The following is a 26,133-nucleotide window of genomic DNA, read 5'->3' on the forward strand; positions in this document are numbered from 1 at the left end:
ACTCATTTAACATGCACAGAAGGAGCCGTTAAATTATTTCAGTCCCATTACTCAAAATGTTCAGAAAATTCCTCTGTATTAGAGCCAGTGCGGGATTGGCTCTGCAGCCAAGTGCATCAACATAAATGTTGAATTCCTGAGGGAAATGCATGTTACTTAGGGAAAATATATGCCTAGACATTGTGGAGCCCCTTCTGAAACAATTCTCATTTTGTTCAAACAATAGGATCAAATTTTCAGTCCTGTTACCCAGCATCTCTGCATTTGTAAGGCTTGCAGGCAGATGTGAATGTCAATAAACTGCTGATGTATTTATGAAGGATTAATACTTTATGAAATGTGGAAGTGGAAACTGAGGTTTTTCATGTCCCTTTCTAATTTTGTCTTTACCTACGTGGAAAGAATCCCTTGTGGAAACCATATGTGGTGCCTCAAAACTGCTTAAATTGGAGTAATTATCAGAACAAATGGTGTCATTGGATGATATTAGTCTGTTTGTGTTCCTTCTGTCTACCCAGTGAATCGACATTAATACAGACTTTTAGAAACACTTAAAACATAGTCATCTGTGATTCCATTTTTACTTTAAGATACATGTTTAAAAATTGATCTAACCTTCCTCCCTACTTAAAACATACCTCTAGATCGATACTTCTTCCTTTATATATTCCTTATCCAGAAAGGATATACCCCTTCTCTACCTAGGTTTTAAAGGGCCTGGGTCAGGAATGGGGATAAAATGTTATCAGGCATATTTTTGGCATTGATTAAGATGATCATATGGTTTTATCATTTTATTTGTTGATGACACGATGTAGCATACTAATAGATTTCTCAAAGCAAGCTGCTAATGCACTCCTAGAATCTGGTAGATTAATATTTTAAGATAGATATGTGGTCCAGTTGCATTTTATGTAGATTTGAATATTCCAGATTTGAAAATGTTGATATGACAATATTAATAAAGACTCTGTACTCAAAAAATTATTCTACTTCTGGTGTGCAAAAGCTATCCATGGCAAAGGTACAGTTCCTTCCTGTAACTTTTGCTTTAACACGAGGACACATTTCTCTAATTTTTCTTGTTTTCAAATAAAATGACATCTGACATGTTTAGGATAATCTAGGCTGAACTGTCTTGAGCCAGTAACCACAATAGATGATAAAAATTGGCTGATTTCTGTGTGCTAGGGACTTGACGTGGGTTCTTTCATTTAATGATTATAGAATCCTAGAAGGTGGTGCTATTATGATCCCTCTTTCACCCAGGCACCCAGAAGTTCAAGGGATTTGGTCCAAGATGACACAGCTACAGCTGGGGAGGGTTTGAACCCGGGCCTGTCTGCAGAGAAGGTTCAGTCCCTACACTGAGCCTATCACTGTGCTCAGGAATCCTATGCAAGTCAGTGGGCTTTACCGAGAGGGAAGATGCTGGTCTCCCAGGACTCTGAATATTGGCTAGTTCCTGCAGATGTGTTTCCTTGGACTTGAGCTATGGCTAGTTTAGCTCACATTCATCACTCTGAGCAGAGAAACAAGTCCATTAGCTGTTGTTATGCTTATGGTAATGATACCGCGAGCTTTTGTTAGAACTTAAGTGTGGGCAGCACGTTTGACATGAAACATCAGTAAATGAGAACGTTCAGCCTGGCACCAGAATCTGAAAAGCAGCTCCCGTGAGGAGTCGTTCTCGACTGACTGGGATGTCTGGTGGCAGGAGGGAAACAGCCCTCCCACGGCACCACGACCGTGCAGGTAACCACATAGGCCATGCAGGCCAAGGCTTGAACCACAGCTCATCGGAATCTTGGTAGAACACCCAGTGATCCTCCCAGAAGAGGAGAGGACAAGAAGATCTTGAGATGTGCACTTGCCCCCTCTGTCTTCCGGGAGGCTGTCATGAGACCATTTCCCATCGCCTCCCAGGTTCTGATAAGGCAGAGAACGTTCTGTCCCACCCCCTGCAGAATAGACCCGCGGCCTACACAATCCCTTCATTGAAACCTGGAATGGGCGCCTCAATAACAGAATATCCCACAACTTCCTCTGCCTTCATAGGGCACCTTCTGTTTTGCTGTCGTCTTTTCTGGATCAGGGGAGGTGGCACCATTGGCAAGCCTTCCTTTCTTTCATTATGTGGGTACTAGACTGTCCAAATTCGACAAGTAAATCACTGTATCTTCACCAATTCAATCACTCAGGCTCTAAGTTCAGTAACTTGCCCAAGTCCACAGTCCACACTCGGTAAACCGTTTTAAAGCTTCTACCGTAAGCAAAAGTGTGTGTAGGGGGGGTTCCTTTTGATGTGACAGAAAGCGCTGAGCATAGAAATCAGGTGGGGTTTTCCTGAAAAATGGAGCAACATTGCCCGTCGATATTTTAGTTGGGCCTAAATTGTCAGGTGTGACCGTTTTGCTGAAACAATCTGAAGTAACACGTGAATTCTTTATGCAGCAGCATAAAGGAAATCCTATCTGCTGTGTCAATTCAGGTAAACAGACCTTCTGGACAGCATTTCTCATGAAATGGGTTTGAGGAAGAGTTTCAAGCACCCCGAGCTAAAGTGCTGTGCTACCAGCAGCTGAGAATTCGTGGTGTCTCAGATCCAAGAATTGGTCCTTGTCCCCACTGAATTTAATTGTAGTGCACTTAACAGCAACTTAATATTTCAGTTGTTTTGAAGAGTTTCCATAGATAGAAATTAATGGACCAGCTCAATAAAGGAGTTCTTTACTTAATCCGTTAATAATTAAGAGCTGATATACAGGGATAAGTAATGAAGTAACCTCTGCGATTGGGGGGTACCTTGGAGGTAACCATAGGGGTTTCTTCTCTCTAATCAGCTCTGGTTACTCTAAGAAGCTGAAGGAAGGCTGAAAGGGCCAACCCCAGAAGGAAGGCTTCATGGCAAGAAGTCAGCGTTTCCTCATCAATTAGGAACGGAGCTCACCAGGTGTGTGTCCAGAAAGACAGGTTGAGTGCTAGAGAGAGACACTCCTTCTACCCAGGAGCCGAGGTCCCAGTGCAGTGTCAGAGCCTGGGGAGATCGAAGGGACAGCCACCAATATAGAGAGGTGACTTAGTGTGACAGTGTGTGTGTCTGCTTGGGAGTTTGGTGGAATTCGTGATATTCATTCAGTGGCCTCAGAGTGGCCAAAGAGCCTTGGGATGTCACCATCATCAGCGTCCCAATTCAGTTGATTCTCATTCTGACCTGTCTCTAGAATCTGGTCCCTTCTCTTCTCCATCCTCACTGTCTGTGCCCTGGCCCAGGCCACCACCCTCTGCCACCTGGGCCACTCCACTGGTGGTCTAACCGGTTCCCTTGCTACCTCCTTCTTCCAGTCAGTTTATAGTCTCTGCTCTCAGAGATCTTTACTTCTGACCTTCCATGCTCACCCCACCCCCACCCCCACCTAAAAACTTTGGTTGTCCCACTCCCCATTCTTTGGAAAAAGTCTCACCCGAACCTACCTCCTTAGACCTGCCCCCCCCCCCCCGTTTTCAATAGCACCTACACGTAGTATACTCCAGCCAAACCAAGTGGCCCACTCTTCTGGAAACCTCAAGTCTTTTGGTACCTCTGTGCTCCTTAGGCTGCCCTTTCCTTTCTTACTCCCCTGGCAGTTCATTCATTCTGTCTTCAAGGCATTGCTCAAAGACCACTGCTTCCTTGTAGCTTCACCAGCCTCTCTGTGTAGCATTGAATGAGGACATTGTCATTGTTTGTTTATGAAGCCTTTGTCCTTGCTAAAGGGCAAGCTGATTAGGGGGAGGTATTGTGTCCTACTCTTGGTTCCTTCCCCATGACTATGTTTCAAGCATAGTCATGGCAAGTAATAATGACAGTAGCAGTCATTATTGACTGCTTGCCAACCATTTTACGTACATAATCACATGCAATCCTCATAAGAATCCTTTGAACTAGGTACTGTTTTGGGCTCCATTTTACAGATTAGAACACTGAAGCTCTAAATTCAGTAACTTGCCCAAGTCCACACTCGGTAAGTTTTAGAGCTGGAGTTCAGATTAGCACAGACCAACTCTACAGCCTGTGCCCTTAAGGGCTGCAGCTGTGTCTCACCCACAACTATCGGGCCTAGTAGATGGTCTTGGGTGAATCCCTATTAATCTACTTGGATGACTCTCTATTACCCAGTATGACTCAAAGTTCGTTCAAGGTGACTTGTATGGTCCTACTGAAGAGTGCAATTTCAAATATCAAGATCCACGCCTGAGATATTTTTTAGGGCAAAAGATTCTCTTTTCTCCTTTGGAATTATCTCAGCATTTGATTTCAGGTCCAGGTGGGTTCACTGGGCTATGGTCTTCTCTGGGGAAATCCACTCTTAGATGTTTTTACACACACACCCCTGAAAAATGATACAGTAGTGTTATGCTGTGTGTAACATGATTGAAAGCTATCTGAATTCTATTAGGCAGTTTGTCATTTGCATGATAACTTGAGTTCCCGCATTGGGAGAAAATTATATAACCCAGAGAAATATACCAAGAAAATGAAAATCAAATTCAAAGTAATGACCATAGAGCAGAAAATTGGTATGGTGCTGAATTTATGTGATCAATTCTAAGGAAGTCCAAGGTTGAAGAGGTGCACTTGGATACAAGTCAATAGTCATATATATCAAGGCTCATGCTATTAGCTTTGGCTTATGTGTGCAGTATAGATATAAATCCATACGTACCCCATGTACATCTAAAAAAAGGATATTTATTCTTTTCTTTTTTCCTACTATTGCCTTTTATGTACTCAGCACTCTGCCCAAACTGACTGGTCAGCATTTCCTGATCTCCGAGAGACATATTATTTCATTCCCATTGCACAGGGGAGTAAACTGAGGTTCGGAGAGGTTACATAACCAAAATTTAGGTTCTCCAACTAAATTCTATGCAATATCCATGGAGCCAGAATTACTCCCAAAAGTAAGACTCGAGTAGCTGAGTTGTCTTCGCACTGTGTTCCTCTAATCCCTGGGGCACTCCAGACGTTCCCCCCCGCCAATCCTGGCTGTGACGGAAACAGCACTACCTTAATCTCTTTTTCATTTGGAGTTCCTTGTAAGATTTCACTGGGCAGGGGAAGGATTCTTGAAGAGAGTTTGAAAACCATTGGCTTAAAGCAAGGGGTCCGCAAACTTTTGTATGTAAAGGCTCAGGCAGTAAATATTCCAGGTGTTTTGGGCGGTGTGTTCTCTGTTACAACTACCGAATGCAGCCATCATAACAGCTCAAAACCATAGCCAATATGCAAATGAATGGGCATGGCCATGTTTTAGTACAGCTCTATATGGATAATGAAATTTAAGTTCCATATAATTTTCATATGTCATGAGATATTCTTCTCTTGATTTTGTTTTTCTCAGCTGTTTAAAAAGGTAAACACCATTCTTAACTCAAGGGCAATTTGAGAACTGGGGGAGGGCTGGTTTGGATCGAGGGCCTCAGTTTGCCAACCCCTAGACTATATCGTTCCTAAAGGAACTCCCAGTTCTCTTGCTAAGGAACCAGAATAACTTTACGGGGTGCTCATTTAGGAAACCCTTACAGGCCATCAGTTACAGAAGACACTCCTCTGATCTGCATGCCCATGGCAGGGTGCATGATCTAATTTAGACCCGGGCTCTGGGCCCACTGGGTGGCACTGGGCTAGAGGGCCCCACCTGACAGGTCTTGGGAGATTTATCCCTCTGCAATATAGTCGAGATCTTCAAACTGTTTTTCACCGCCATGGCCCCCAGACTGGGATTTTCCAGGATTCCCAGTGGGCTGGTCATGGAAGCAGACTTTTAAGTTAAAACCTTGAGAAAATTAAATGCAGCTTCTCCCAAGAAAAAAAGCCTGAGCACCCTTACCTCAGGGAAACAGAATGAGTGCTTTGGAAAACTATCATTGCCTCTTCCTCATCGCCTGTCTTGCTTACCAACAAATGATTCAATGCTACAGAGACTACATCGCACTAAGTAGGAAAATATATAATTCCCTGAGTAATTCTAAACCAGTCATGTTTCATTCCTCCCAGCTTACTTTATGAAGAGGAAGTGCCCTTTAAAGAGTCAGTAGGGCTAAGTTATTTTCTAGAAGAGGGCCCACAGTAAGATGGTTCCTAATTTTTGTTTAGAGCCCAAAACCTGAGCGAATCAGCACCCCTTCTGCCTTTTCCTCTTCAGAATCACCTGAGCACCCCCAACCCTGCCACCGCACAATGTAGACAGCAGCACTTGGCTCCCAGTGTGGACTATAGAGAACAAGACTCAAGCTACTACATGGAAGCTCCTAACTGGCAGAACTGTCTAACAATCAAAGCTCCTAAACAATAGAAGGGCGTGGCCTGCTACCCATCAGACAATGGCTTCTGGCCATGTGTTGGGATATTGTAGATATCTCCCCTGGGTGACAAGGTGAAATAGATAACCCTTCTAGGCACTTCCAACTGTAGTAGCCATGGTCTGTTGGAGTGTCGGTCACCAGCATTGCAGCTCTTTCCATGGATACTTGAAAGCTGGACTCCAGCCCGTATCAGGTGGTGCGCCTGACAAAATGTCTGCCCGGAGGGGCGCCATTTTGTAATCACAAAAAGGCACAGTGTAGGTTTGCAACATACACAATCAGGGCTCTGAAGGTTGTTTCTGAACAAGGATTCTGGATCAACTAACGACCTCTGAAGCCATGCCTTTTATACAAAGTTTAGAGCCAGATGTGTATTAGAAACGCCTCCTAAGAGTGGCATACCCAAAGACAGGGTGCTCAAGGTGAGCACAGCTTCCAGTGCGGGCCATCTTTGGCTCATTTCTCTGGATCTGCAGGTCACTCCACAGATAGGAGGAGCAGCGTGTCAGGGCCACTCATTTCTTTTTAAACTCTCACTTGGAACTGTCTGTGTGTTTCGTCTTATGATAGGCTTGCAAATCTCCAGGGGATCTTAAGCAATCTGGGAGGATCTCAGGAAACCTGGAACAGCCATGATGAGTTTAGAACATTCTTGAAGAGTAAACAAGCACTGAAACTTTCCAAACTCCTTAAGGATCTCTGAACCATGCCTCATCGGGCATCCAGTGACACTTTGCTATTTGATACCTCTGCCAGTCTTTGGGTCACCAGCAGAGTCTTTTGTGTTATTGTCCCAATCTGTAAAGCACTGTTTCTCAGGTAGTAATAATGACAGCAATAACAATAATGACTGGGATGTCAACAGTAGCTACTTATATTGACTCCTAGGCAATCTGTACAAACTTGCTTTTTCTGATCCTCCCCAAACTCTCCAAAGTAATGTATTATTTTTGCTCATTTTAACATGTGAGAAAATTGAGGTTCAAAGAGTTGGACTAACTAGTTCAAGAGAGCAAACCCAACTAAAGGCTCCATTTCCGTAGAACCTTCTGTAATAATGTTCCAAGCCTTCTGTTTTGTCCTCTTCAGAATCACCTAAGCATTCCACTATGTGAGGTGACAGGGCTTATAGAGAGCGATCTTACAATTTTATGGTTATAACTTGCATAGGGCCTGTCACAGCATCGTGTCCTGGGTTGTCCCAGTGCAAAGAGTCCTCTGAAGTCACCAGGTTCAGCTCGGGATCCAGAGAGTCAGGAACGGAGACGACCCTGGGCTCAGCATTCCTTTCCTTCCCCAGGGCCCTCACGGTCTTCTCTTTGCTCATTCTCTCTCATCTGCCCCAAATTTCGTTGTTTGAGCTTCTATAGGATCATCTCTTCAGGGCAAGGATTTGGTTTTGTTGACACAGTTTTCGGGACCATTTTACTTCTTAATAATATAGAAATTAACATTTCCTTAGTGATTCGGGGTCTTTTCTGGTTCCATACAAAATTTAGGATTGTTTGTTCCAGCACTTTGAAAAATGCCATTGGTATTTTGATTGGGATGGCATTGAAAGTATAGTTTGCTCTGGGCAGCATAGACTTTTAACAATGTTTATTCTTCGGATCCATAAGCATGGAATATTTTTCCATCTTTTCGTGTCTTCTTCAATTTCCTTCATGAGTGTTCTGTAGTTTCTAGAGTATAGATCCTTTACCTCTTTGGTTAGGTTTATTCCAAGGTATCTTAAGGTTTTTGGTGCTACTGTAAATGGAATCAATTCCCTAATTTCTCTTTCTACAGTTACACTGTAAGTGTATAAGAAAGCCACTGATTTCTGTGCATTGATTTTGTATCCTGCCACATTACTGAATTGCTGGATGAGTTCTAGTAATTTGGGGGTGGAGTCTTTTGGGTTTTCCACATAAAGGATCATGTCATCTGTGAAGAGAGAGAGTTTGACTTCTTTGCCAATTTGAATACCTTTCATTTCTCTCTGTTGTCTGATTGCTGTTGCTAGGATTTCCAGTACTGTGTTGAACGATAGTGGCAAGAGTGGGCATCCTTGACGTGTTCCTGATCTTAAAGGAAAGGCTCTCAGCTTTTCCCCATTGAGGATGATATTTGCTGTGGGTTTTTCATAGATGGTTTTTATGAACTTGAGGAATGTTCCCTCTATCCCTACACTCTGAAAAGTTTTAATCAGGAAAGGATGCTGTATTTTGTCAAATGCTTTTTCTGCAGCAATTGAGAGGACCATGTGGTTCTTGTCTCTTCTCTTGTTTATGTGTTCTATCACATTGATTGATGCCAAGATGCCCTTCAACAGACAAATGGGTAAAGAAGATGTGGTCCATATATACAATGGAATATTACTCAGCCATCAGAAAGGATGAATACCCAACATTTGCATCAACATGGATGGGACTGGAGGAGATGATGCTAAGTGAAATAAGTCAAGCAGAGAAAGACAATTATCATATGGTTTCACTTATTTGTGGAACATAAGGAATAGCATGGAGGACATTAGGAGAAGGAAGGGAAAAATGAAGGGGGGTGGAAATCGGGGGGGTGGAAATCAGAGGGGGAGATGAACCATGAGAGACTATGGACTCCGGGAAACAAATTGAGGGTTTCAGAGGGGACAGGGGTGGGGGGATGGGTTAGCCCGGTGATGGGTATTAAGGTGGGCACATTCTGCATGGAGCACTGGGTGTTATATGTGAACAATGAATCATGGATCACTACATCAAAACCTAATGATGTACTGTATGGTGACTAACATAACATAATAAAAAGAAAAAAAAATAAACTTGCGATCATGTGGGATACTACAGGTCTTAAAATAATAATGCTTACCTCATAGGGATGTAGCAAAGATTAAATGAGCTAAAAACATAAAAAATATATAAATCAGTGCCTGCCTAATAAAGAGTAAATGTGGCACTTTTGTGATGGCAAAATATATCGTATGTGTAAACTTATGTTCTTTTAAGGAAAGTTAGTACATTTCTATGTGAAAGAAGGAAGTGATTTTAAAGAGGTAAATAAATATTGGAGACAAAAAAAATAATATAGAAATTATAAGTCATGGTAAAAATAAATACCAGAGCGTTTTCACGCAAAGACGGGCACCGTGAACTACCAGATCCTGAACAAATATCTAAAGTCACTAAGGAGGCCTACTTTGTTCTGTTTTCATCTAACTGAAAAGCAGAAGAACAATTGTCATTTTTTAAGATTATACACACAGGCATACATGTGAGCATGATTCTCTCACATTGTGGGATACCCAGTGTGTGATGAATTTGTCTATGGAGTTGTGACCTCGTGAAAAGAACTTACCATTTTTCTGCTGAGACTACTTTTACCGCAGTGGGTGTGAACGGTGCTGCTATAATAATTAAATCCAAAATCTTTCATAATCCTCCTCTTTCCCTAGAGTAATGTTCAGTATTAGCTATGGAGGGAAATGCAAACAAGTACATGTATATTCAAGAATAAAGCTTAATAGGTCAGTGAAGGAGCAGAATGAAACACCTCCAGAGATAACGAAGGGTGGTTTGCCTTCCTAGTTACTTCTCGACTTGTGTTTACCAGGACTTGAATATATGCATCAGATTGGCCTTTATTAATAACCAAATCCATACCAAGCTTGTAGCACAGGGTGGGGGGGCAGTGTTTAATGTCAGTCACTATGGAAATTGGTTACCTATTTCCAAAATTGTACATTGGAAGGCCTTTCATTTCCGTGTTAGAATCACATAGAATTGGTTGAAGAGTAAAATAACTGTTGAGTTTGAGTCTATGAATTCTGGCCCTGGATGTGCCAGTTCTCCCTGAAGAAGAGTAGCCTGAAGTCCACAAGCCCATTTCTGGGTTCAGCTTTGAGACTTTGTGAGACATTGCCTCAGTCACCATGGGGCACCGTGAAGCTTACCTTCAGATTGTTCAGCAAATGAAGATGAGAACAAAGTCTCACGAAGACTTTGCTTGTGATTACTTGCTAGGGCTGTTAATGGTGTACATTGTTTCTAACTGTGATGACATATTTCCAAACCTACAATATCCTGCATTCATTTTGTGCTTTCATAAAGCATTTCACCTGCTTTAGTTGATATTATGTTCACCACCACCACCACCCCGTGAGAGTTTAATTATTATCCCATTTAACAGAGGAGGGACACAGATGAGGTTCAGAGATAGTAAATGACTTTCCCAAGATATCAGAGTTTGTGATTAGCCAGCAATTGAATCCAAATATCTTGACTCCATGTCAATATGTTTTGTGGGTTTTTTGTTGTTGCTGTTGATTTTACTTAATATGCCATCCTTTTATAAATTACACCTTCTAGGAAGACATTATATACTCTCGAGTTCTGGCTGGAGATGGTCTGAGTTCCATGTTTGCCTCCATGATTTCCTAGCTGTGTGATCATGAGTAAGTTCCTTGCCTCTCTAAGCCTCAGTGTTTCAGTCAGGAAGATGGGGCTAATGATAACCCCTCCTTCATAGGGTCCAAATTACAAGCTTCTGGTCAAATACTTAGCACTTTCCATGACACATAAATGGATCTTCTGAATGGAAGGAATTGTTGATAATTTTTTTGCCCAACACTTCTATGGAAATTAACACATACACATTGACTACCTGTATTGAGATACACACACACACACACACACACACACAAGGAAAATGAAACCTTCTATGCCCAGCATGGATAGTTTAAAAATATTTGAGTTCTGTAGCTTATGAGAATGATACAGTCTTCATTTGCCACAATGTGTTGTGAAGAATTATTTGTTCACAGTCATCGGCCTCCAACTGCAAAAGAAATGGGAAGATACATTTTGTCTTATACTCAGAGATCTTCAAAACATCCATTCGTCTCATGAAGGATAGTCATAAATCCTGCAAGTTTAGTTTATCTGAAACCAACTCTAACAGCTGTCCTTCCCACCAATCATTCTTCGTATCAGTCTTTGGTTTTCAGACCTCAGGGAACATATCCCGGTCTTATGTTGCTGAGCATGAAAGTGGGGGAGCTGTGCCTTCTTCGGAGACTTAAGAGTGGATACCCACGCTGACCTGAACCTCTTTCTAACATTTGGACATAACCTCTAAAACAATGTATTCCCTTGTTTATCAAATTAGAAATTGCCTTTTGCCTTCCAACCTCCCTTCTAGAAAAAACACCCAGGTGGAAATTAGGAGATGGGAGTTTTAGGACTGGCTCTAGCTAGCTGTGTGATCTGGAGCAAAGCACTTGGCTTCTCTGAACCTTTCTTTCCTTGTCTGCAAAACAAGGGTAGCGGACTGTATCATTTCTGGGAAGACAAGTGAATAAATTGCAACCGCAGCCCACGCAGGAATGAGGGACTGGTGTGGGGACACTCGGTGGAAAAGGCAATGCCGTGATCCAGCTGGAGCTGGGGGTGGGGCAGAAGGAAAAGGTGTTCTTTTAGAGGTGGGGGTTCTTTCTCGAAAGCTTTTGTGGAGGAGGTGGGATCTGGCTGAGCTATGGAGGCAAAATAGGATTTTCAGAGTTGAAGAAGGAAAGTCTAGCGTGGGAGCTGAGCCTGATTTGTTGGAGTCTGGAAGCAAGAAAGAGCAAAGCATGCTCAGGAAAAGATCATCCGTCCAGGGAGGCTGGGACCACCCCCATTTGAAGGCTGGGAATGAGGTCTAAAGTTGTATTTAATACATAGAAATATTCACACCAATATGAAGGCCTTTTGAAGGCTGTGTGTACCTGGAATTTTAAGATAATAAGTCACTCTTCCTGCTGTGGCTCGAGTTTGGGGATAGAGCGGGCGGCGCCGTAGAAAAAAGAGGCTCTGTGTGCCCCATAAACAATTTTGAAAGTGCTAGTTCATCGCCAAATTTCAGACCACTCGTATTTTTCAGGTACCTTGCCTTAGGAGAGAAAGATTTCTCATCCACATCAGGGGCTTACATCTCTAGGATCAAATTTTACAGGAAGCGATCAGTCATATATCAAAAGGTTAATGACTAGCCATTTCTCGCCCAGCTATTTTGTGGCCAGAGAGCCCTCTGCACCGTGGCGGTGGAAGGTCACTGGGCCCTTTGCCTCTGTGGTCCAGACAGCCCCAGCAGGCTACGACAACAGCCTCTAGAGCTTAGGGCCGTTACCCTGCCCCAATTCTTTCATGGGAGACTCAGAGCATCTTTTCCTGTAGAGATCCAGTGTCACGTTCCACTCCACAGTGATTGATCCGTACATTTATTACACTTTCAGTAGTAAAAATATATAGACTCCAGTCATCTCTGGAGATGCTGAAATAGTCCTTTTTTCCCCTTGATTTAGGGGAAGGTAGAGAGGGAAGATGTGTGTGGAGTATGACATAAATATAAGAGCTCAAATATCTAATTAGCTGAAAGAATCTTGGTTCCCTCTGCACCTTTGACAGAATTGCAGCTGTCAGATTGTAGCTCCAATATTTTATCCTCATTGCAAGATGTATCTGAGGATGATCTAGAAAAGACGCCTTCTAACACGAACATCACTGTGCTTTTTTTGTAGGATGCTTGAGGACGACCTGAAGCTGAGCAGTGATGAAGATGACCTTGAGCCTGTGAAGACCTTGGCCACTCACTGCACCGCCACTGAGCTCTACCAGGTAGGAAGAGCTTCACGCTTGGTTTGGGACCTAAGGGGAGGGAGCATAAAAGACTGGAAGGGTTTTGCCATCCACAAGCCTACCCTCCGCTTCATCTCTGGGCTGCAGAGAGAGGGAAAGAAGCAAAGCTAGGCACAGTGTTCCGGAACAGGAGTAATCAGCTCAGTTTCATTCAAGCTACAGTGATGAGAGGCTGAGCTCTTGAAAGCTGCTTTCACCCCCTCCCTCCGCTCCCTTGTCAAACACACGTACAGGTCGTCAGTAAGCGAGAGACTGTCGTTCCCTCCCTTGGACTAAGCGTTGTCTCGGGTGAGGTGTGACTTTCCTTTAGTGACTCCGAGGCGAGGCTTACCGCCCACACGCATTAATTAATTAGGGCATAAATGGGAGTGCTGCAGTGCACCACCTGAGAGCACGTGCTGAGAACCGGCACCCAGCATCCTGCGGCGTGCGCGGACCTGCAGGCACAAGGCGTTTGGCAAAAACTTGCTGCTGCCCCGTCCTCTTCCACTCTGCATTATAAGTATTTACAGCACTTACCCCCAGATGAGATGGCAGAAACGTGATTTCAGCATTCCCAGGGAGACTGGACTTGTTGGTTTGAAGAGGCCAAGTATCGCTTATGAACCGTGAGAATGGCAGGACGGTGTGTGGTGTCAGCAATGTGTGTGCGTTTTCTCTGTGACACGTGTCTCACGTTTGGGCTCCTCCGGGGTGCGTTCATAACCTTGGAGGAGGAACATAGAAGGAGCGCCTTTTATTAAAGCCAGTGCCTGACCAAGTTCTTTTTACGGTGGAGTCTGCTATGTTAGGAAACTGAAAGCAGACCGTTTTAAGGAGTGCTCATGCACTGGTACGCCAAGGTCATTATCGAATACAGAATTCCAGGGGCGCCTGGGTGGCTCAGTCAGTTCAGTGTCTGCCTTTGGCTTGGGTCGTGATCTCAGGGCCCTGGGATCAAGCCCTGCATCGGGCTCCCTGCTCAATGGGAAGTCTGCTTCTCCCTCTGCTCTTAGTCCCCCAGCTTGTGCGCGCTCTCTCTCTCCTCTCAAATGAATAAATAAAATCTTTAAAAAAAATACAGAATTCCATATTCAGTAAATGTGTTGTGAGGAGTCAGCAAAGAAAAGCTTGGGAAAAACTCTCTGGGCTCACCAACTCCATTTTCATATATAGTTGTTTGCCACACTGGAACTCCCACCATTTGGTGTAATTTTAAAACTGAAAAAAGAAAATACAATACAGTAAAATAAAATTGAGGTCATTTGTAATGTTACGTGGCCAATACCCGACTGGCCTTTACTTTCTCCTCCTTATTCTGCTTGCATTTTTAGCAAGATGTAACAGTTGCATCTTTGCACTGTGGGGCCTTGTCAACAACAAGCCCTGTCGTCTCCCAGGGGCTCGCTGTCCCTGTCCTGGATGCACGCAGTCCCTCTCCTACGTGAGTCATGGGCTTCAGAGCTGATGCAAAATGCACACTGAAATGCCAGTGTCGGTTATTCCTGCTTTCTGCGTTTAATACATGAGTGACAAGCACGGCGTTAGTAAATAAAACAAAACAAAACAAAAACCCCTAGATCATTGATTTTGACAGATGCGACATTACTTTTTAATGGAAATGTTTAAAGCAGTAATCAACAATAAGTGAAAGTACATTTTGCACATTGACTTCCTCTCTATGAGATTACATAAACGCAATCTGCTTTTTTACCTTCTCAAGTTGTTTTATTCTGTATTTACCTGAAGGAGTGGCATTGGGTCCCTTGGCCCCAATCATCTGGGTTTTTAGGATGTGCGTTCGGTGACTTTGTGTCGGTCCTGAGACTGTCAGATAATTCTGGTTGGTGCGTTGGCAGCTCTCTGCGGCATGCCGCCCTTAGCCCAGTCATGCCTTCATCAACCGAGCTTCTCATCTGAAGGGGAGGTTGAACTGGGAGATCCAAGGTAGGGCAGAATGACAACTTATTCCCCCTCGCTGGGCCCTGGAAGCAAGAAGGAGATGCAAGGTTATAAACATTTACAAATGAGCCCTCCTTAGAAAGTTTGAGGACTCGTGAAAAGGCAGGAAGGCTAAAGACCAAGAGAGAATGTTCAGGCAGCAGCGGAAGGGACAGTGCCAAGCAGTGAGGCCTTTATGAGGCCTCACATTTTTTTTTCCAAAGAGGGGTGCATTGAAATTATTCTCCTTTTTTTTCATTGTGGTTAAATTCATGTGACATAAAATTCACCATTTTAAAAGCGTACAGTTCAGTGGCGTTTAGTACATTCGCAAGATTGTGCAGCCGTCACCAGTTCCAGAATATTTTCATCACCCGGGAAGGAAATCTCACATACATTAGGCAGTGACTCCCCATTTCCCCTCCCTCAGCCCCTGACAACCGCTAATCTGCTATCTGTCTCTATGGATTTGCCTATTTCACATAAATGAGTCGTGCAGTATGAGACCTTTGTGAGTGGCTTCTTTCATTTGCTGAAATGCTTTCTGGGTCCATCCGTGTTGTAGCATAGATCGTACTTCGTTCCTTTTTTATGACTGAATGATACTCCATCGTATGAATATACTACCTTTTGTCTGTTCATCAGTTGATGGACATGTTGATAGTGCTGCTGTGAGCATGGGTGTGTAAGTCTTTGTCCGAACACCTGTTTTTGGTTCTTTTGAATTGACTCAGGCAAGGTAACATAGTACAGCAGAGATAATATGGTACTCTTCTTTCATCTTGTGACTGGGACCCTCATACTGCCTGAAACACCAGGAGGAGTGCTGAGAGCTCCCATTTACGGAGCCACCCTTGCTCTGTGCCTGATAGATACTAAGTTAGGTGCTCTGTCTTACTTGAACCTCACCAGTAAACCTTAGGTAGGTTTGGGTCTCTGGTCTGAGCAACAGAATTGCAGAGTGATTCTATTTGTGGTAGGATGATTGGAGGGAAAGCATAGAAACAAATGCATCAGTGCATTCAGTGTGGTGTCCAAGGCGCCAGACCACACCATTCCTTTGAGCTGACATTATACTTAGAAACTTTCTCAGAACCCAGTGGCTACATTCATCCAGACATAGTCCAATAAAAAAGCCATTAGCTTTCTGGAGAGAGTCTCAAATCATCTCAACCATGATCACTCTACCTGGACTCACCTAAGGAGACCCGAATTGTCTAGGCTTAGTGAGAGTTGATACCAGTCTTTTCCAAAAGCTCCTTTTGGAAGACCTTATGCTAGAGTTTGCAACATAAAGGACTCCAAGAGAATGCATTTCTAATGCATGTATGAAAATGAAACACAGGATCAAGACATGTCAGTTTCTACTATGGCATCTCAGTCTCAAGTCTCTCATAATCAGAACGACCTCCCCCCTCCCTACCCACCGCTGGCTAGGCTGAACAGGTCCTGTGCACAAACACCAACAGAGCAGTTAGGACGTGTTTAAAATGCTAAGCATTATTCCTGCAAACAGGAAAATAGAGCATGAGACCGGAATGGGAGAATTATAATATAGAAATTAAAGATGCCAAATGGTCAGCCATGGAGACTAAAGGTTGTTTAAAAAAAAACATTTTTAACAGAAGCTTTTACCTTCTAGTGACTCTTTAAAGTCAGAGATACACAGTCACGTAGACACATCATTTCAGGGAAAAAGCGATAGTGATTGTACCCTGAAAATATTTGTTAGAAGTTGTGTGTTCTTTCTACCATGCCTGCTGCGTTTTTTGCTTTCCAGGTTGGGACTGTTTGGGAAGCAGATAGGTCCGTGCTGCCTGCTAAGGTGGTGTGGCTTTGTTGACAGAGCGTAGGAAGGCAGAGCGAGAGTACACAGATGTCATTGGATAAACACAGTTTGAATCTGGCTCTGCCACTTACTGGATGACCTTGGGCCAAAGACCTAAGCCTCTCTAAAGTGGAGGTAACACTAGCACCTACTTTACTGGGTCATAGTGAGGATTTAGTGACTAAGTGAATGTATATAGGCAAGATCATTTGACACTCTGCTTAGCACATAGTAAGTGTTTACCGCTTCACGCAGTGGTCAGCATCCTTGGCTTTACCACTAGTGACGATCTAAAATGTCTCATATGCTTTGGGATGCTGGCTCCATTTCTTTGCCTTTCGTTGCAAGGAATAGGATGTTAAAGAGAGCTGCTGAAATCACTACCTGGAAAACCGTCAGTATGTGGCAAACCTGGCCATGGGAATTATACGTGTAGTCATGAAGAGCGTGGCTTTCGGAAGAGAGAACGAAAATGCCCTGAAAACCACAAACACTACACATATCAGTGGTTATTCTTCCTTGTGGCCCTTTTAAACATTGATTGGAAGTCCCCTCTTTTGGATCCATTGGTAGATCTTCATTTTGGCTTCGGTGACCATAGGCATCTGCCAGGAATAGGACTGAACATCCTAACTGCCTCCCCGCCAAAGGCATTCACTGGATGTGAACGACCTTTCCTCCCCTCTGCACTAAATCTCTTCCAGGAAAATTACGTGGCTCTAAACAAGAGTTTCTCTTCAGAGGACTGAAGTGGGTAGACAGCTGAGTCATACCGTTCAATTATAGTTCTTCCTTTCTCTCCTCCTGTCCTGGAGATGCTGTACTCACCGTGCCTTTCTCTCGGAGCTTCCCCAGAATGGGAAATAATCCCTTGAAGTCGACGTTGGACATTGGAATGTTTCAGAACAGGGTTTGAATGGGATACAGTGTTCTGTACTTAGCATCCGAGTAAACATCCGTGTTGCGGTATGTTCCGTTTTTCAAAGTTGGCTATCGCCAACGCAGTTGGGAGCTACACGATGTCCGTTAGCCAGCTGACTACAGTTTTACCTCTCAGCCGGCTGCTCTGGGCATCACAAATCTAAAACCCCACCCTGGCCTTCCCCACACCATGCTTATTGCATGGCCATTTTCCAGCCAGGCCTCTGGGGCAGGCAGGGAGGCCATGGCGCATCCACTGGCGTTTGGCTAGGGCGGCATGACCCAGTTGGCCAGGCTTCTGGAGAGCGCATACGTGCGGGGTCCTCTGCATGCTCTCACCTTATCCCACTGAACCTGCAGTTTTCCTTTGGGTCAAATGTGTCTTCGTATGCTTCTTGGGACTTAAAGGACCCCTGAAAATGAGGAGTTAAACCTGGAATCAATTTTCATTTACAGCTAAGAAGCAGTTATTCATGCTGTGCTTGCAGTTCAATAAAAGATCTAAAGATATAGACCTTGTGCTTCTCTTTCAATATAAGCAGCCTAATCAGTCTCAAATGTTTTCTTAACAAAGAAATTGTATTGACAGGTTTATTAAAATGGCTGTCTTTAAAGTTTTAAGCTATCCACAATTTGACCTATTCCAAAGACTTCTAGAATGTGTGGTGGCCAAACTCAAGAGCTCCCTCCTGCATATATCCACAGAACCAGGTAAACGTCTGCTTAACGTTTCACCGACTGATGATCATGCTGTTGGATTTGCGCAGCTCTGGGCGTGCGGCCTTGTACTCTGCCGGCAGGACGGTCTGGGGGGCCCTGGGCTCTGAAGCCAGGCTGGATCTGAGCAGGGCTCTCTCGGGCCCGGCCACCTCACACTGACATCAGAAGCAGCAGACTTTAGGGCATTTTAATATTAATTCCATCTTGTTATTAATGTGAATTAGACTGAAATGTTAGAGGACTTCATTTAGCTCCGTAGGAAGTTTAGAGAGTGAGCACGGTGACGGGAAATGTTTGGTCAGGGACCAGGCTCAACTCTGTAGCCGAGGTACAGAGCTTAGAGTGGTGTTGCTGCTTTAAAAACAGAGCTGAACAATTCAGATTTGCTTTGAGCACAAAGGCATTCTCATGAGTTGTGTCTGGATATGTCGTTGCAAGTAGCCCCCATGTACCCCATTTTATTTAACCGGATCTTTTTTATTTTTCTGCTTAAGGATCGCGCTAGCACCCTTAGAGATGTGCGCTTCATTCAAAGCATGTTACTGGGCATGTGTGGACTTTTCCACTGGGTGCTGGTGGCGGGGCTGCACCTCAAGTATGTTAACATATACAGAGCAATCGTGTCTTCTCAGCTCTTGCCCTGCACTTCGTCATTGTATTTTTTGGCTAAAGATCACTCATTATCTCACACACAGGTAGCTTTCTTTTCACCCAGGTTCTTGATTTTGGCTTTATATTTGATCCAGTTTCACTTGTTTGTTTTTATTATTGTTGGGCTAGCTCCCCAGCCAGGTCGTTCTGAGATCATTGCAGATGAGCTGACCTCCATGGTAGCAGAAGATGCAAACATTCTGGCCGCTTTGGGGATGTGTTCCTTATACCTGGGATGCACGTTACACTTTCAAAACACAGTAGTCAGGTTAAACTCAAGCCCACATTCACGTTTAAAGTTTGCTAATGAGAACATTTTGCTCCTGCTATTAGCCGGCTCTTTGGAAGCTGATGTGCTGTCGCGAAAGCATTCGTTGTGACAACAGACACTCTTCCCTGCTGTCATCGGTCCTCTTGTTTTAGCTACAGTTCTCCCTCATCATGCTGAACAAGTTGTTACCTCCCCGGGGTTTCTCTGCATTTCCATTTACTTTGTTATCAGCAGAAAGGCTGGGGAAGGCCTCCTTCAGTAATGACATCAATATGGCCTACACGGCAAGAGAGGTCAGCCTGTCAGAGCTAGAGAAACAGCAGATGGATTAGGATGAAACCAGGTGCAAAATAACTTTGATAGAGTCTTTTAATGTAAACAGTTTATCTGTCATTGCCTTTCATTGAAATCCCCCACAAAATGATAGTTTGGGCAGTTAAGCCTGCAGACTGTAGCTGAATAAAATCCGTACATTGTCATACCCTAACTATCCAGCAATTAGAGAATGAGAGGACATTTTAATTTATTCATTAAAGACTGGAAAGTAAATAGGATAACATATAAGGTTAATAGAATAACATTGGCCTTCATAGTCCCAAGATTGTGTTTCCCATTTGGCTCTATTAGCATAGAGACTAGATTAATAAGAAACTGCTTAGGGCTTGTATGATGTGATTTTTAATATGCTCCAGGCAAGTCTGTGACTGTTTAGAAATCTGCGTGCTGATTTTTTTTTTCATTGTAATTAGCTCTCCTACTTTTAGTACCAAATATTTTGACTCATAATCTCCATAGATTGCCTTTTTATTGTAATCTCAATAAAATGCTTAGAGCACACAGAGATGCGGAGAAGCACCATGTTTTTACGTGCGGTGCTTGTCACAGCTGACAACGAGATACTGTCCACTACAGCTTATGAGTTATCCATCTACGAGCATTCCAACTGCGAAGCCACTGGCCTGCAGCGAGTTGAAATCAGACGTGGGCGAGGGTGTGCTGCATGCCCTAAGAGCCAACTGGAAGCAAAAATGGTTTGACCCGTTATTTCAGAAAAGGTGACCCTCGTGTAGAACGGGGATGACCATGGCTCCTATCTGTTGAAGAAGGGGGCAGGGGCAGGGGTAGCAGTCACCCCTGGGAAGCGGGGATCACTAAGTCTGCACTCTCACTGCACCCTTTGCTTGGGTCCAAGCATGTCCTTTTTCTTAGGCCCCTTCATCGCCCCAGTTTGGGTCCCAGATCCACAGTTGGAGCCTGGAGGTCCTGGCTCGGAGTCATTAGCCAACAAGCCCCAGGCAGCGTACCATGTGTACTGGAAGTTTATTGGAAGTTTCCAAGTCTTGAATTTAATCAGGGTTCTAGCATATACTGGAGCAATATGAACATCTCCAGTAAAAGCTGGGTAATAAAACACTGCCAGCCTGAAAATGTGAGATTTTGAAATGTATGTGCTGGCTTTGAAAAATATACTGCGACTTTGGTTTAGGGCCCAAGAAGGCTTTACTCTGTTCCCCAAATATCTGCCATCTGCTGGAAAAGCTACAGGCAGGCTACAAACATCCAGGATATTGTCCTGAATGGGAAACAGAATCTATCTTATTCCTAAACAGCTATATATATATGTATATATACATATACATATATATGTGTGTGTGTATGCATTTTCTATTTATTTAGTAAGAGCAAAGAGCATAGGCATTGTAAATACACAGAAGAGGTACCAAATATGAGATTAGATACCAACCTAAGATTAACTACTCAAAATTCAAATAGATGGGCAGATAAAAGCAGCAGATGCTTCCAGAATGTATGGGATGGCATAACCCATATTTCACAGAGTACCCCACAGGATTCTCTAGAATATTAGAAACATTTATGAACTTGGTAATCAATCTTGTTTATTGCTAATGGAGGTAGGCTCAGGTTCCATATTTATCCCTGAGTCATGTATGTATATAGTCTGCAGTACTTGTGTATGAATATAGAATACCAGACCTTAAAATGGCCATAGAGTGCCTTTATTCCAGCTGCCTCATGTTGCCCAGTAAGGACACTGGGGCACAGAGACATCAGTTGGTATTTGGTGTTATGAGATAATAGAAAATGTGTATTGATATATTGGTCTCTGTGCCTGGTTCCTGGCATGGGGCTCCTAAGACCCTTGCAATTTCCTAATTTGGTAAGAGCACTAGGAGCATCTTTTGTTCTGACATTTGGTCTTTGACCCCAGTTCCTGACACAGGGCATGAAATCCCTTGGAATTTCCTGGGTGATAGGAGTGTTCTAAGGAGGTGACTCTGCGTGGGCTCCTGGATGGGAGCTTCTCACCAGAAAGACCAAGTCATGATTAGCAGCTTGAAACTCCCTGTTCCCCCACTCTCCACACACACACACACACACACACACACACACACACACACACACACACGGGACACACCCAGACCTCGCCCCATGTTATCTCTTCACCTGGCTGTCCATCTGTCTCTTTGATCGTGTCTTTTAACAAACTGGTAGACATGAGTAAACTGTTGGCCCAAGTTCTGTGAGCCACTCCAGCCAATTAGTCGAACCTGAGGAGGGGGTCGTGGGAACCTCCGGTTTATAGCCAATTGGTTAGAATGAAAGGTGACAGAAGTATTATGAGTGTGAGAGGAAAGGAGACTCACAGGTGGGAGACTAATGGGTTTTTTTTTTTTTTTAAAGATTCTTATTTGACAAAGAGCACAAGTAGGCAGAGCTATAGGCAGAGGGTGAGGGAGAAGCAGGCTCCCTGCTGAGCAGGGCGCCCGACATGGGGCTCGATCCCAGGACCCTGGGATCATGACCTGAGCCGAAGGCAGCCGCTTAACTGACTGAGCCACCCAGGCGTCCCTCTAGTGGGTTTTCTAATGATGGATATGATGTCATCGCCCAGAGTATAACGTGCTGTAAAGGGACAGAAAGCCTGAATACATTAGGATGTTCAGGCTAAGGATGCATCATCAGTATTCACTCCCATGTAGGTTGTAGAATACTTTTATACCATTGGGTACCTACTATGCACTAAGAATACCCTTCCCGTGTTCCTGGTCACATGTGGTATGGAGAGCATCTCTATTAGGTATTGATTGTCTCCCACTGCAAGACACATGTCATTTTGCGAGGGGGGGGGTCTCTCTAGCACCAGGGGCAAGAGGGCTCAGATTGGCAGGGGGGAAGGAAATTGAATTTTCAAATCCATACACCCAGGGGAACAGAGTAACCGAGTGCCTCTTACATTGGCCCTTCTATTGGGGAGAATAAGTCGCTCCAGCCAATGCTGAGATGCTGTGCCTGGTGTCTCCATATTTACTCCACTTAGAGAATGATTAACGTCAAGGAAGACTCTTATGAGTGAAACGTGCTTCTTCACCAAAGACCGTGCATTTTTCATTAAGTTACAACAGATCAAAACTTTAGTTATAAACCAAATCACCAGTTGACACGTGGAACTTGCTAAAGACACTTGAAAAACAACTACTGGTTAGCAGACTCCACACACGGGGCCAAGCGGACCTGCTCGGAGGCCGCCGTTCAGCTGGCACTGGCAGGGTCTCGAACGGTGGGGTGGGTGAAGCTGATTAGGAATTCAGTGAGGGGTGAGGAGCCATGAAGGACTCCGAGAAAGTACGGATGAAAGTGGAGCATCAAAGGGGGGGAGAACGGGGAGACCGGCAGAGCGGCGGAGGGGCAGTGGCCAGTGTCTGGGGGAGCGGTAATGAGGATGGAGCGAGCGCCTAGCTGCAGGAAGAGTGAGGGGACATGGCCTGTTGCCCGGGAGCTGGCTGAGAAATCCGCCCCGGCAGCCCGGACTCCTCATCCTCGTCCTCTCTGTGGTGTGAAGACAAGTCTCAGGGGCCTTGCAGCACCTCCGATCCAGATGCATGTGTCCTAGAGCTCGGCTTTTCCTCCCGCGCCCTTCCACGCCCACAGCAGTGCTCAGACCGCTCAGACTCAACGCTCAGCCCCCACTCGTTTATCTGGTCAGTGTTTATTAAGGGATTATTAGGTGCGAGATGCAGTGCCCTCCACCTGGGATGAATTTCCTCCAAGCTCTGCTGGTCAGAATTCTCTGGCTGCCCCTTTTATGTCTAGCACAGGCCTACTTCATAGATGCACGGAATGCAGTGAATTAAATTAAGATGGGAGAAGCCCAATACTCTAAGGAGAGAGAACATGTAAGTTCAGGGTTCAAACAACTGACATTTCCACATTTCCTCCTGGGCCCCTATCCAGAGAGGGAAATACAATAGGTGGTGTTTTCCTAAAGATTTCAGGCCCTGGATATGAAGTCAGAAATTCAAGCAGGCATCTAGGTGTTGCAAAATGCTGAGTGACATTTTCTCCTCTTAATTTGCAATCCTGGCTATGCGCGCGTGTGCTGCCAGCTGAAACCCCAGCCTATAGGAGATAATATAAGCCTCTGGCTGTTTTACTCATTCCAGTGAAATCTATTTAAATGCTGTAATTAAGCAATTCATTTTTATATTTGGGCAAGTGTTCTAAGTATATGTCTCTTTAATTGATTTAACCAATTCTGGAGGTATTGATTTTAGACCATCTGAATACCCTAATGATGAGTTCATTTGTTAATAGAGGAGTTTTCTCTTCTGAACTTAAGCGATCAATACAATTTACCAATACATGTCACTAGGTTAAGGTATGGCTGTGTTTCATGGACCAGCCCTGTGAAAAGTTAAAAAAGGCAAAACATAGAAACTCAAAAGCAATGCAATCGATTGTTCTTCTGTCTCATGTCCATAATGCCCAATGTTCAGTTATTTAAAATTATCTGGATGACTGACTTCTCACTTTTTTTTAATCAAGAAATGTATTGTGGGCACCTGGGTGGCTCAGTCGTTAAGCGTCTGCCTTGGGCTCAGGTCATGATCCCAGGGTCCTGGGATCGAGTCCCGCATCAGGCTCCCTGCTCCTCGGGGGGCCTGCTTCTCTCTCTCCCACTCCCCCTGCTTGTGTTCCCTCTTTCGCTGTGTCTCTCCCTATCAAATAAATAAATAAAATCTTAAAAAAAAAAAAAAGAAATGTATTGTATAGACCCAACTTGGGTGCATCTGCTAGCAGAACACCAGGAAAAAAACGTATAAGCAGGAAAGGTAAAAGCTAGTAGAATCACATTTTATGCTTGACTGGCAGCATTATTATTGATTAAGGAAAAAAGCAGCACCTGAACACATAGCCCTGTAAAATGAGTCCACCACTACAGTATGTCTAGGCCCTCTAAGCGCTCACCTTGACAGTCTCAACAAAGAGGAAACATACTCTATTGGGTCTGTTTTCTGCCAATATGGGGGCAGGGGAAAGGTATTATGGTAAGTCTGGATACCACGGTTCAGGGGATGCTTCTTAAAACCTGAAAAGATCCTCTCATTTTTAAATTTTTTTTTAAGGCTTATTTATTTATTTGAGAGAGAGAGAGCCTGTGATCAGGGAGAGGGGCAGAGGGAGAGGAAGAGAGAGAATCTTAAGCGGACTCCCCGCTGAGTGTGGAGCTGGACACGGAGCTTGATCTCAGGACCCCGAGATCATGACCTGAGCCGAAATCAAGAGTCATACACTTAACTGACTGAGCCACCCAGGCGCCCCAAGATTCTCCCATTTTTTAAAATAAATGTAGTATATGTGTTTGTTGGATTAGAATAAAACTGGGACAGAATTACCAAAGAATTTTTTTTAAAGTTAGATCCATCTATAGATTATATGTACCACTTTCTCCCTAAAAAAACATGTTTGCCGTGGAGGACAGGACTCAAGAGATAGCCATTTTCTCTCCTTCCTTCTTTCTTTCCTTCCTTCCTTCTATTTTCTCATGATAGCTCTATAGTTTTTATGGTTCACATAATTCAGTATAGTCCCTGAGTCACTTGGGCTTCAGTGGAGCCAGAAGATTCTCTGCATAACAGAAAGACAAGGTCCTTCTTATTTTTAGGAAGATAGATTTAATGAGTGAGCAACTGTGAGCATGTCCTTAGCCACATCATCCCTCCTGAGGAAATAAATTTGCCGCGTAGCAGGATACCATGAATAGTACAATGCTAGTAATGAGAGAAGAATCAGTTCATAAACACTCCTTGGAATGAGAGAAGTGCCTTCTCCCTGGGCATATAATTTTTCAAGATGCCATATGACAGAGGAGGCTCACCTCAGGGTCAAATGTTAGTGAAAAAGCAAAGTGCCCTCCTCCTGGGGTGAGGTATGAAAGGGGGGACCACTGCCGGAGGAGTCACCTGGAAAGGAGGGAGGCTTCCTAGGCTGCCTTGTGGAGGAGGGGTAGGGGAGAGGGAGAGAGGGAGACAGAGAGATTTGAGTATATGCACCTGCACCAGCCCCCGAGAAGGTTCAGGACAGGCCTGTGTGAAGGCGCAGGGGTCTCTCCTGCTGGCCTAGGCGGGTCAGGATCTGAACACATCCAGATCTCCCTCGAGTCAGACTTCTCAGACAGAAACATTCTATTTAGCCCAGAACTGCTCCTGATGTGGAGAGAGGAACAGAGTGGCTCCTATAATCCTCATTGGAATAACTGCATGGGTTCAATACGGCAGCGGGTCCCCAAGTCAGCAAGCCCATAAACTCTCTGGCCGTGCAGACGTGTGCCCTGAAGCCCGAAAGCAGGGTCCGCAGGCAATGCATTTACATAGCGCACGACGGTTTCTAGAGCGCCGCCGTGGATGCTGGCTCCTCCCACCCATCCTTGATATAGATGGGACAGGAATGATTATCTTCAGTTTTAAAATGAGGAAACAGATTCAGAAGTGTCAGCCACCTTGCTAAAGTCCTGATGAAAGTAGGCA

General features: G+C 44.2%; 1 protein-coding gene across 3 annotated transcripts in view; it reads left to right on the top strand.

Moving 5' to 3' along the window:
• Positions 1-26,133, top strand: part of AFF2 (ALF transcription elongation factor 2) — a 453,393-nt gene that overhangs the window by 337,919 nt on the left and 89,341 nt on the right. For all 3 annotated transcript variants that reach the window (XM_064574649.1, XM_064574647.1, XM_064574648.1), the window contains one exon: positions 12,878-12,974. In XM_064574649.1, the coding sequence (XP_064430719.1) occupies positions 12,878-12,974 (97 nt within the window). The remainder of the gene's footprint in view (positions 1-12,877; positions 12,975-26,133) is intronic.

Source organism: Mirounga angustirostris, unplaced genomic scaffold, assembly GCF_029215605.1.
Source record: "Mirounga angustirostris isolate CCGP_5_RB_7025 unplaced genomic scaffold, mMirAng1.0.hap1 SCAF_11, whole genome shotgun sequence".
NCBI classification, from domain to species: domain Eukaryota; kingdom Metazoa; phylum Chordata; class Mammalia; order Carnivora; family Phocidae; genus Mirounga; species Mirounga angustirostris.